The 12,353-nt window shown below is 40.5% G+C and overlaps 1 protein-coding gene across 7 annotated transcripts in view; it reads right to left on the bottom strand.

Annotated features, from left to right (window-relative positions):
• Nucleotides 1-12,353, bottom strand: part of ZFYVE26 (zinc finger FYVE-type containing 26) — a 70,651-nt gene that overhangs the window by 55,753 nt on the left and 2,545 nt on the right. For all 7 annotated transcript variants that reach the window (XM_019476813.2, XM_019476815.2, XM_019476814.2 and 4 more), the window contains exons 3-9: nt 11,149-11,227; nt 10,286-10,375; nt 7,116-7,668; nt 6,509-6,639; nt 5,567-5,731; nt 3,863-3,951; nt 3,407-3,567 (exon numbers count right to left, since the gene is read on the bottom strand). In XM_019476813.2, coding sequence (XP_019332358.1) covers nt 3,407-3,567; nt 3,863-3,951; nt 5,567-5,731; nt 6,509-6,639; nt 7,116-7,668; nt 10,286-10,375; nt 11,149-11,227 — 1,268 coding nt within the window. The remainder of the gene's footprint in view (nt 1-3,406; nt 3,568-3,862; nt 3,952-5,566; nt 5,732-6,508; nt 6,640-7,115; nt 7,669-10,285; nt 10,376-11,148; nt 11,228-12,353) is intronic.

Below are 12,353 nucleotides of genomic sequence, written 5' to 3'. Positions count from 1 at the left end.
CATCCTATGCCCTGACTTGTGGGGGGGGGGGGGGGGGGGGAGTCCAGATTCATGCTCTTTCCCAGCCCCTGCATTAGGGCATTAGTCAGTAACAGGACAGCAAAATCTAAAACGAAGCAGCAGCAAACTGGTGTGGACCCAGGAAGGAAGGGAGGTGGATGGAAGCCTGTGCCTGTCTGGTCCTGCTAGTCCAGGGTCCACCTAAACAAGAAGAGCCAGAAAACTCACAACTTCTGCCCTCCTCCCCACTTAACTTTCTGGTTGTGTTATTTAGAGGTGCTCTGTCAGCAAATCAAAATGTAAGCCAGCAAGTTTTACAACACTACTTTAAATGCAATAACTCCTGAGATAGAAAAGGGATGCTTGGTTTTCATGAAATATTTCTGTAAATTGAAGCAGCCTCAGAGGAGAAGTGAAAACAGGGTTAGACCTATCCCTCTGTACAGCTGCACAACTCAGGCTAATCTGACTAAGATGCATTTCCCTGCCCCAGGGAGGTTTCTAAATTCTTGCACCAACTGGCACGCAAAAACCTAGAGACTCTGTGGCAGAAATGCCACCGTTTGTGTCTCTCTGTCATAGACAGATTCAACTGCAAAGAAGGGCAAGGCGTTGTAAGCTGATGGAACAGTAACAGCAGCAAAGCAAAAATCTCAATCCATGGCATCATTTTCTCAAAGCTTATTGAGACTCAGTGTAGTAATTTACTGATAAACACCAAGACAGAAGAAAGCCCTGGGGGTGGGTTTCACCACAGTCCTGCCTTATAACCAACTGCAGCCCAGCTTTCACTTCTCTTTGGTTTCAAACTGTCATTTGTACAGGCCTTTTCCTGAGCACAGGGCAGGGGGAGAAAAAAAAAAAAGTGTTTATTTTTACTGTGGAAATCAGTTAGTGCTGTCAAGAGGACAAACAAGTTTAGGCATTCTATTTTTTACAATTAGAATAAAACCCAAACATGAAACAATTTGACAACCCAGATAATATGAAGAGGAAGAAGAACCAGCTTCACTATAGAAAGCTTCTGAAAGCAGAAAGCTGAGCTGTTACAAGTTTTACCACTGTAAATGTTGTTGGATCATTTAAAAAAAACAAACTCAGGCCGAAATTATATACCGTACTTAATCAAATTCAAGGCAAGTTTTTTCCCCACCAATCAGTATGACAGGAAAAAGTCCCTAGTCTTATATTTGCATACATGGAAACCTAATTAAATACACTATCACTAAAACGCTGCCAAATGCAGGAGGTGCTCAGTAATGGAAACCAACTGTGAAGTTGATTAAATGCAGCCAGCACTGAGCATGAGCCACTCCCCACGCCTTCTTCAGTTGTCCTTTTGTGATGTTCTCCACTGGCACCATCCCATCTCTCTCCTTTACTGCCTTCATCAGTTTCTTACGATCCTTCAGGACATCCAGTCCTACCTTCCCTATTATTATCTCTGCATGAATCTTTCCACCCTGATGTAATGAATTGGCAGTTGTCATGCCCATGAACTCTTCAAAGAGGTCTGATATACTCCCCAGTTCCTCCAAATTTCAGCTGCATGAAAATCGGGTGATACATGCTTTCCCTTCTCCCTCCTTTAATACCTTGCATACCACATTTACACAATTCACATAGACGAACACTCCTAAGTCCAACAGCCCCCATCACCCCATCTCTCTTGCTTCATACTATTCAGCTCTAGCCAACTTTTCTCTTTTGATATTCCAAAAGAACACACGCATTTCCCTCTGTACTTTTGCTATCTGCTGCCATGTCGATGGGAATACAATTCCTGTACATAGAAAATTCAGCAGTAGCACAGCCTTAACAGTCGCCACTTTTCCTGCAAAGGACAGTGTCCTTCTGGACCATAATCAAAGTATTTGCCATAGCCTTGCCATCAACTTTTCCCATGCTGTAGTACCTTCCCCCTCGGCATCCATCAGGACCCCTAGCACTCCCAATTTCTCCCTCTCTTATTTGAAGGCCCAACTTCTCCAATTCCTTCTAGTTCCCCGCTCCTATCATCATGCTTTTTGATCTATTTAGTTTAGCCCCCATCACTTCTCCATACTCTGCTTTCCGTTGAAAGACTACCACTATTACATTTATCTCATCCATGTATAATATGCACTTTACCTCTCCCCCTCCCAGTATCTTTACTCTGCTTATAACCTTGTCTTTTCTCATTCTTTGTGCTAAATTTTCCATGATGCACGCAAACAATAGCGGCAACAGTGGGCACTCTCATCTCACCCAGTATAGATTTTAAAGGCCCTGCTTAGATTTTAAAGATTTTAAATTTGGACTACGCTCTTTGCTTCTGTATACAGGAAACCCTCGCTATTTGCAGATTTGCGATTCGCGGTTTTGAATATTCACAGTGCGTCACACCAACCCACGCTCTCTCCCCTCACAGTGTGATGACACTTTGTTACTGCACTCCCCAAGTAAGGGGTGGTTTGAGAAAGAAGCACAGCCTACATAATCTGAAGTTGATGAGGGAAATCGGCGTCACCAGAACATGAAGCAGCACCTCAAATATGTAATCATGATCCACTCTGTAATAAGCTTTTTCTAAATCTAGGTTTGCTATAACTGTGTTTGTTTTCCTCTCTTGTTAGCACCAGCCACTAGTCTACACATCAACATCACTTAAATGGAGAAACAAGAACAGGGGCTTTAGAAACTTCTTCAAATATCTTAGATTGATAAATAATTTACTATGGAAAAGCATATGTTAAAGGGATTTTCAAACACTGGATTTTTTCTTTTAATTCAAAATAGTCAATCAGGTAGCATAGGTGTAAAGTTAAAATTTTAAGAGGATTTTGTAATATTAGAAAATGGCTTGGGTTTTCTGTATCAGCAATGTTTTTAAAACACTGAAAAAGTAAGTATAATTCAATTAATCCTTTTCAGTTGGAAACCTAAAGCAAATAGATTTAGGTTCTGTGCTGCAAGGGAGCCAAAGAGAAACTTGAACACTCTGCTTCTACTTTGCAAGCTAAGAATTCTATAAAATGTAGGGAGATAGCAGTAAAGAGTATGAGAGTTTAATATTGGTTCAGGTTTTACTAAGTGATATACAAGGAAAGTCTAAAATAAGTATTTTTAAAGTACTGTGATAGAAAGTGCTAAATATAGAGTTCATCAGCATCCTAAAGGAAACTGGATTTCACAATCTCCTCATAAGGAGACAGCTCCCCTGCAGAATGAGCATGAGAATCATTTCCTCACATACTCTCACCTCATTTTTAAGTTCTGCTAAGAGTTACGTAAAGTTTTTCCAAGATGTAGGTTGCACATGCTGGTCCTCCCCGACACAAGTACTCTCAGTATGATACCAATTTCAAGAGATACATGCCAAGTGGTTTTTGAAGTTCACCGCCACCACACATGCCTGCATGTTTACCTTGTGTCCGCTGGTCTCTGGCTGGAACCTTCTGAAGAAGCTCAATGACTTCCTCTTCATTCAGTGCCAGAAGGTTGGTGAGGTGATGAAGAGAGTAGAGTGCAGAGTGGCAATCCAGACTGTGCAAGTGCTGCAAAAGCACCTTCTTTGGGATAGCAATACTGCAGGAGAAAACAGTGTTAATCAAAATGGTGGTGGGAAATGGGTTCAACCTATCTAAGCTTTATATACACTATGGATCACTTCCAGGTCCAACCCTGGTTCAACTGAATTAAAAAAAAAAAAAAAAAGTTTAGACAAAATCCAAGCAGCAAATTTTTGTAGCTTATCGCAAAGGAGTTACTAACAGAGGCTTGGCAGAGGTTTGCAAAAAATATTTTATATTTGCATACGTAGCCTCAGCATATGTAACTCTGGCTAGTGGAGTTAGCAAGAGAGTAATTCTGTCCATTTTACCTATTTCGATCTATGCACCATTCAAGAACCTCCAGTTGAGCCCACAGCCCATCACAGAAGTCTTTTAATACTGAGTCATTACACAGGTCCTGTTAAGGAGAAACAAAGCAAGTTAACATCACCAGCATAAAGGAAAGAGATCACGTTTCTACCATATCTCTTATCAAGAATACTACCACAACAAAATTTAGTTCACATATGTGATGTCATAAAATTCCTTTACCCATAATAGACCGGGTGAATAAATCATTGCATGTTTGCTTGTTGCTTTCATGCATAAATTAAGTAAAGGTTGTTAGCTGTATTCTGGCTTAAAGGGCACCTTCAAGGTTGATGAACCTAGACACAGCCATCTTCCTTGGTCTGTAAAACTATCCCTCTAGTTCTTTTACATTTTATTTGTAAACAGGAATTTAATGCGTCTAAAAGCTAGTACAGAACTACAATCTCCAGAACTGCCATTCTGGTTACATACCCAGAACAGATACTGTATTGAGTAACAGATGTGCAGATTTCCCAAATTTCCTCCTTGTCCAACATGTTTATGTTTTGCTGTGGATGCCTACCCACTAAAACTGACACAATACTGACAGATTACATGGGACATCAGGCAGACACCACACGGGAACTCCATAAAGACACAGCTGATCTGGGTTGGATTTGATTCACCGATCTAATAGCAAAAGGCTCCCCCTCTGTCTTGTTATCAGTCTCCCAGGACAGCCACTCTTAAAGATCACGTAGATTGGAACTAGAGGCCAAGAATTATCTGTGTATCTATAGCAGTATTAGGAGGTTTTGTAAAACCAGAAAAGGAGGAAGGCAGATCCTCCTCATCTTGGCTCTTGCCATTTAGGTTAGGTTAATTTTATTGTTGGGATTAAGGATGACCTGGAACAGAGAAACTCATCTATGATTAGCAGCACTCAATTTAGATTAACAATGGTTTAAAAGTTGTCACTATCCAATGTCTGTTCACTGGCCTGTGTGAAACAGGTCTCATAAGTCAGTTCTTAGAGACCCAAATGATGCCCAACACCAAAGATTCACGACAGCTGACATTCCTGGGCTTCCTGTAGTTTCAGAGGCCAAGAGCTGAATGGGCCCTGGAGTATTAAATACTATGTAGCTCAGAGGATGAGATATTCTGGTTGCTGTTAAAACAAGGCTATCCAGATTCTCAATGGTCCCACCCCCACTACACATGTATCACAGGAACCCTAATCCCCTTCTACTGTACTGCTTCGCCCACCCCCAGGAGTAGGTGCAGGAAGAAGCAGCCAGGGAGGAAAGGGAGCTTAGAGACCCTACAGCTGCTGCATCAAAAGCAGCGAGGAGAACCCCCGCAGGCAGAAGCCTGTAGGCTATGTTAGTCCTGCATGGGTCACCAGTTGGACAGCTCTGTGTTAAAGTATACTAAAGGAGGCCTGAACAGAGTACACACTTTGAGTGTTTGAGAGTTGAAAACCCCTTTTAAGAAAAAGGTGAAAGCCCTAACCTGTACCATTCCTGTGTGTGGAAGGATATTTGCAGACTCTCATGAAATTAACCCCCCTCCCCACACTATTTTCAAAACTAGGGGAAAAAATAGACACAAACTTCAGAACTGACTAATAACCCATGCAACTAACTTGCACAAACTAGAATCAGACTGGAGTTATTTCATCCTGCCATTTCCACCTTGATCACCATTAGCTTGCTTGCCTGAGTTTTGTGAAGTGTCCGCAACAATGTTTTTGCTGATTCCAAGCTATGACAGTGGGTCCATCCGAGCAATACCAAGAGACGGCCAAGAGGATTGAATTCTCTCCTCAGTAAGCTGCTCAAGCCTGAGAAGTCTTCCCTTTTCAGTAATGTTAATGCAGTTACCTAGAAAATAGAAGGAAGATGCAGTAAAAAGTGCAGAATCCCAAAAGAGTGGTGTGGGAAAAGACTTTTCCAATAGTTTTGGGAAAAAAAGGTTGTGAAGTTCTGCAACTGGAACTTCCTCATATCCAGACTATTTTTATGCATTTTAGTCAACTGGTCTCCAAAAGGGAAGTAATCATTCCAAGGAGTAGCTGAAGAATCCACACTTACTCGCTTCTTACAGTCTCGCTGGCTTCTTTCTATTCTTCATATTTCCCTCATATCTTATGAAGCAACTAGAAGAGACTACTGAACTTCTGTTCCAAGATTTTCTCTTACATGTCAAAGGATCACCTGCCTGGATTCTAACATCCTCTATGCATTTTTATTTTCTACTATAATTTTACCTTCTCATATAGTATATTTTACTCATGGGTTTCGAAGCACTTTAAAAATTATTAACTTAACCTTGTAAACTCTTTGTAAAGAATCGTTATTCTCATTTTACTTGAATCAAGAAATAAACGACTTGCCCAAAACGATGAAGCAAGTCAGAGAGAAATAACTAGCATGGCTGGGACTTGAACACACTAGTCCCAGCTCCCAAATCTTCTAATCTAACCAACAGGCTGCAAATGAGGGAAGTCTTTCATGATGTCTTAATTGCATCATGCAGATGAAACTGGTTCTGATAACAAGAGATTATAAAAAACATTGGTAGTTAAACCTTGGTTTTAAGAATAACAATTAAAATTTGCCACTGGGTTTTTTCACTCACTATCATCTTTATGGTCATACCAGAATCTGCTCCAGAAAGTGCTTGCTGCTGCTCAGGCAGTAGAAATAGGCAGTTTTCCAAGAATAATCCTCCTCGGGGTCCGAGAATAAAGTCATCATTGCCCTCTCTGTGTCCACCTGCTCAGATGAACCTGATGCACAAAAACAGGGTTACTTCCAAGTATACTCAAAAACACAGGGAGCTACCTTTCAGGAAGGCAGGCTGCATGATACTATAGAGCAACATGCTGTACTGTCTTGAATAAGAAGCCAACAATTGCATTTTGATAACTAAGACCCCAAGATGGTGCTACTGGTTAACAGGGCACAGCACACTGAGAAACCAAAGAGAAGAAAGAAAGAAAAACAAATGACGAATGAAACACTGTGCGAGGTGTTTCCACCAAAGTAACCCATATCTGAGCTGAAGAATAAAATACTCCTCTTAGCATATGGCCACATATTTAGAACTACTAATGACCTACAAGGAATCCGTATCAGGAACTGGAAAAGGTTTTAAAAGCAGAGCAATTGAGGACTCATGTTAAATAAAAGCCATACATTAACTCTATAACTCCATTCCACACTTGTCTTGCTTGCAAAGCCACAATGACAAAAGGAAACAAACCTTTTCCTAGTGACTTTGGCCCCAGAAGTTTCTCTCTTGTCCTCTCTGTGAAGACACTGCTATACAGACTGAGCAAGGCATGACTCTGCTTCCTCAGCATGCAGCTCAACAGTTTTTCCTCTCTCAGGAGGCTTCCTTCGACCCAGCAAGCATTCAACAGCTCCCTGCACAAGTGTCGTAGTTCACCCATCTGATGCTCCACCTCAAAATGCAGCACACTAAGGGCTCTGTAAATTGCATCTACTGTCTCTCTTTGATCCAGTTCTGCTGACAGCTCAGGATTGTATTGAAGCCTCTGAAGAGATTTTAAGGAGTCACGGAGAAAGTCAACATAGATGCTTTGTAGAGAGCAACTCTGATGCTGTGCAGAATTGCGTGTACCTTGTTCTCCTGGCAGGAACTCCAGCAAGGCTTGGGCCCGCCAAGGAGTCCGCAACAAAAGCTTGCAGAGAGCCGAAACTGCTTCCACACTGAATCTGCGAGTGTGACCATCTCTCCTTCTCCTATCTGGTTCATGCCTGCTCTGGATACATTCAAATGCTTCAAAAAGTTCCTGGGGGAAATCAGACAAGTACATTTGGAAAGCTGGCAGCCTCTTCGTTTTCACATAAGTGTGTGAAAAAAGTACATGCATATTGAAGGAGGAACTTTAATATTAATAAATAAATCCACCTGGTACCATCAAAATACCCTAGAAACTAACCCTATTTAAGGAACAGGAATCCTACTACATCTAGTCAGGTGTCCTGTCTATTGCAGGGGCCAAATGCAGATATACATGAATAAGAAGCACTTAATGGGCCCAACTCTACAATTCACCATGTGTGAGGGAGGGATTTTTAGTGGCCCCCTTGATGGTCAGTTAATGTCATGAAGGCTGCAGATCCTTCTGTGTCTGTCTAGGTGCATCTGTGTGCATCCCCATACACACACACACACCCCTATCTATATAAAGACAAATCTCCTTCCCCACGGTTAGAATATTAAAAGCAAGGGCTTTAAAAGAATTTTCTATTCTTCTACACACTCCAAAATATGTTTTCAAGATTTAATTTTGTTACTGTATTTAAGAGGCTCTTCATAAACTCAAACCTCTTTATACCCTCCACTCCATACAGATAATCCCAACTAAGATGGAAAGAACAAAGAGAGAGCGAGCATGTGAGTGTGATTTCAGACTACTAGCCTGACCTTATGACTTGCTAAATAGGCACAGAAAAGGCCTTGAGAGAAGAGAGGGTCCCCATGGATGACCTCCTCTTTTGTCCAACTGAAGAAGTTAATCACAAATAAAACTATCGTGCAGACAGCTGCATCCTCCTGAGCTATACCACCTAGTTCTCACAATTCTGGCAACAATGTTTTTCACCACAGTGACCTCTTCCCCACCTTTTATCATCACGATGCAAAAGGCACGTATCCAGTTTCTAGAAAATCTCAATGTTTTGTCAAGCTACCTTCATGAAACATACCTTTCCTAAAGCCTAGAGAACATATTTCATAACTGTCATCAGTTGGCAGCACATGAGCTTTCAAACAGTAAGGAACACAGGCATCATATTCTTCCCAAAGGAATTTAATCCCCGTCTCATCTTAAACAGATCAAAAAGCCACAAGAGACATGCCATATGTGCCTTCAACCAAAGTTTTCTGCAATCTACTTATTTGTTTTCATTTTTTTATTTGATTTGATTTGAAATGGCATGGACATAATTCTCCAGTCAAAGATAATCTCCCTCTAAATGAGGAAAACAAAAGCACCAATTTCCAAAATGTTAAGACCCTTCTTCATGCCATCAAAACCAAAATTAAAACTGGGTGGACTAAGTGGGGTCACAGATGTACTTTGTTCATCTGAAAGTCATAAGAGGATAACTTCAAACCTTGAGTTTAGGACCAGAGTAGAAAAATAAAAGCAGGAACTGTGCCTATATACATATACAATTAAGAGTTCCAGGAAATGCTATGGTAGAAGGAGAGGATAGGTATTCAGTTTCCATCCAGATAGAATGCACTTTTGGCCAGCACTTGACATCAGTGCTTAAAGCACTGCAGTTTCCCACGGGGCTCAAATGCTGTCTATAAAGCTAATCAAGCATCACAACTGTGGACCTCAGCTGATCACGCATAGAAAGAATAGTCCCTGATATACAGTGATAAATATCACAAAAATGGGAACCTCACGGGCCTCAAACATCCAGCACTGGTCATTGTCCGAGATGGGGTGCCAGGAAGATGTAAGGTCTGACCTAGTATGTCAAGAAGTAGAATAATTTTATCAGATAGAACACTAGTCCAATACAATGTTAATACTCTTATGATCTTGCACTCTCCATGAGAGCGGTTGCAAAGTCCCTTCAGTTAACCATTACCAAAACTGGGATTTTCTCTTGCAAAAAGAACAGCCATAATCCAGCAAGTGTCCTTAAATAAGTTCTCTCAGAAATAGCATTTATAAACTTAAACCATTCTCCAGACATCTGCATCAGCTTCAATTGATTCATTGATCAATTTCAGTTCACAATTGAAAGTGAGATGTAGGCACAAGATAACAAATACTTTGAAGACTAATGCTATTCTTGCTGTCAGAAATTTAAAAGCTATCAGAAAGACGGCTCAGCAGTATGTTAAGTTAGTACATTAGCCTTTCTTCTATTGAGGCCAAAATTCATCTCAGTTTGATGTGGAATATGAAAGCAGGTATAATGCCATCATCCTGGTCCCCATTTCTTCAAAACCAGACAGCTGACATAAAACTACTATTATCAGTTCATGGCAGGCTGACATAACAGGCTTGACAAAGACTGAGATACATCCACTTACAACTGTCTGGGTACAACTGAAACAGTAGGCAGAAATCACGATAGAGGTCCGTTAACAAAATCACATGGAGAAGAAATTTGTTCAGCATCTGTCTATACAGTCTCTCCCCACATAGTCATTGCTATTTTTTATGTTCATTTCACTTGCTACATTGAGTAGAACTCGAATTGTTCATTCACTTGTCTTTATTTTATCCACAGAAGGTCAACAGGACATTCAACTGTCACACACAGAATCAGTTAAAGTTCACAATGAGCATTAATTTTGATCGCAATGATTAAAGAGGCAAGCACTCCACCCAAACTTCTTAACAGGGGGAAAGTACTGACTACACTAAAGTAACTCACCTTTAAAACATCATCAGAGACATCCTTCTGCAGTTCCTCCAGTAGCAGTAAGAATTCTGTTTCCCTTTGGAGAACAACTGAGACTATTTTCTGAAGTCAACACAAAAGGAAGAGATAAAAGCATGGCAAAGATGTCAGTCAACACATATGGTTCAGAAACATTTCAGGTGTTTGAAATACCTCTGAAGACCTCTGTCCAGAAGTATCTGTTTAATCTCCCATCCCAGTCTATCAAGTGTCTGGTCCTGCACTAATGGATTTCACGTCACTACCACCGAATTCATAGTTAGCAATTAGTTTTTGGCAAGCTTTTGGGCACAGTCACCCTTCTGTAGGCATAGGGAGTATCTGCTGGTCTGAGACTCCAAGGAATAAGAGAAGCTAAGAGTGTGGCATGATGTCAGTGAGAATTTAAGTAGGTAGAAATGAGAAAGACAAAAGGTAAGGCAGGTAAGGGAGGGGGAAGAAAGTAGGGGAAAAAAGGCCAAAAGGAGACATTACAGTGATAGAATACAAGGTTGAAAAGAGGCTTAATAAAGAACTGTTCAGTGTCGGGGCTATTTCAGGAATGAAAAGCACTACAGAAATATAACTTAACTCCCACTTTCCATTCATAGTAACATTCCACATTAAAAAAACTCAACTCATGAGGCCTAAAAAAATCCTCATTTGCCCCTCCAGCTTACAAGCTTGAAATATTAAGAAATGACTGCTAATCATTCTGGTTTAAATTTAAAAGACTGCCCAGGGACCAACTGGAATTATTAGCAGAGGCAAATTAGTAACCAACTACAGATTTTTTTTTTCCTGCTTACTACTGCTTTCCATTTGGAAGCCAGCTAGAACAAACTTTTTTTTTTTACCTTACTGCATGTCAGCCACTTCTTCAATACAAGGAGCCAAAGCCATGCAAGTCTCTGAGGGCTGTAATTCTTCCCACATCTATAAATATAATAAATACATAGCATGGATTGTCCATATCCAACTCTCAGAACCCAGAAAAAAAATGCCAGTGTTCAGCTTAGCTTTATAATTTTCTGTATAGAATAAAAAGGAAGGTGATTCAAACTTTGAAGATCAGTCAAACGGTGAGTGGGGACACTGTTTAAAAAAAGATTCCAGTGACCACTACTGTACAAGCAAATTGGTGTTCGACACATGTGAAATTATCTCCATAGTTCCCTGCTTCCAACCACGATACAACTTATTTCCTGTCTAAGTTTCAGTTTGCTGAAAAGCCTTTTCACACTTCAGCAGATTTCAGTGGTAATTGTGCGTTTGCCAAGTACTGCTAAGTCTTGCTCCTGGTATTTCTTCCCCCCAAAGAATGAAAGCGATTAGCTCGCAACTGCACACAGATTCAACTATAAGCTCGAAACCAACCATTTGTGCTCAATGCAAAGTAAAAGGATAAATACAATTCCCACCTGCTTTACCACGTTCCCAATACCTTTACATGCAAGCCAAGATATACTGTGTTACGAAACTTCAACGTGGGAGAGAAGAAGGAAGGACCAGCACCCTTCACAATCTAGACGGAATCAGTGCCACCTATGGTACAGCTATCAAGGTGTCCAACATACCTGTTATTTCCTGCATATTTGCTGACAACTCTTATTTTTATTTTATGCATTTTTCCTCCAGACATAAGCAATTCCTAGGATACTATCAATGAAGTCCATGCCCAAGAGTTGTTACAAAATGTTTTTACAAAACTCAACAAGCAGAGGTGAGGGGTATTTTTTTCAACTCTTCTTAAAATTTATAAACATGCCACTGAACTGAAAGAAACCCAGCCTGAAAGAGTTTTACACAAGTGCTTGAGAGAGCAAAACCAACTAAAAAACGTAAAAACCAAATGTTGTTTCAATAGCCAAAATGAAAGACCTGCAAGAAGTAAAGAGAGTAAGTGACGAATATCGAATAATGAAACGTTTAAGCATTTTCAGTTTTAACAACATTGGGCATTGTTAGTAATAAGAGAACATTTTAAATAAATATGGACATCTTCATTTAGAAAAGTCACCTTCAAGATGAAGTGATGACTGTCAGCAGCAGTACAGTTCTA

Source organism: Alligator mississippiensis, chromosome 2 (genome assembly GCF_030867095.1).
Source record: "Alligator mississippiensis isolate rAllMis1 chromosome 2, rAllMis1, whole genome shotgun sequence".
Classification (NCBI taxonomy): Eukaryota; Metazoa; Chordata; order Crocodylia; family Alligatoridae; genus Alligator; species Alligator mississippiensis.
The sequence above is the reverse complement of the archived record's forward strand: the minus strand, read 5'-3'. Positions and strand labels throughout refer to the sequence as shown.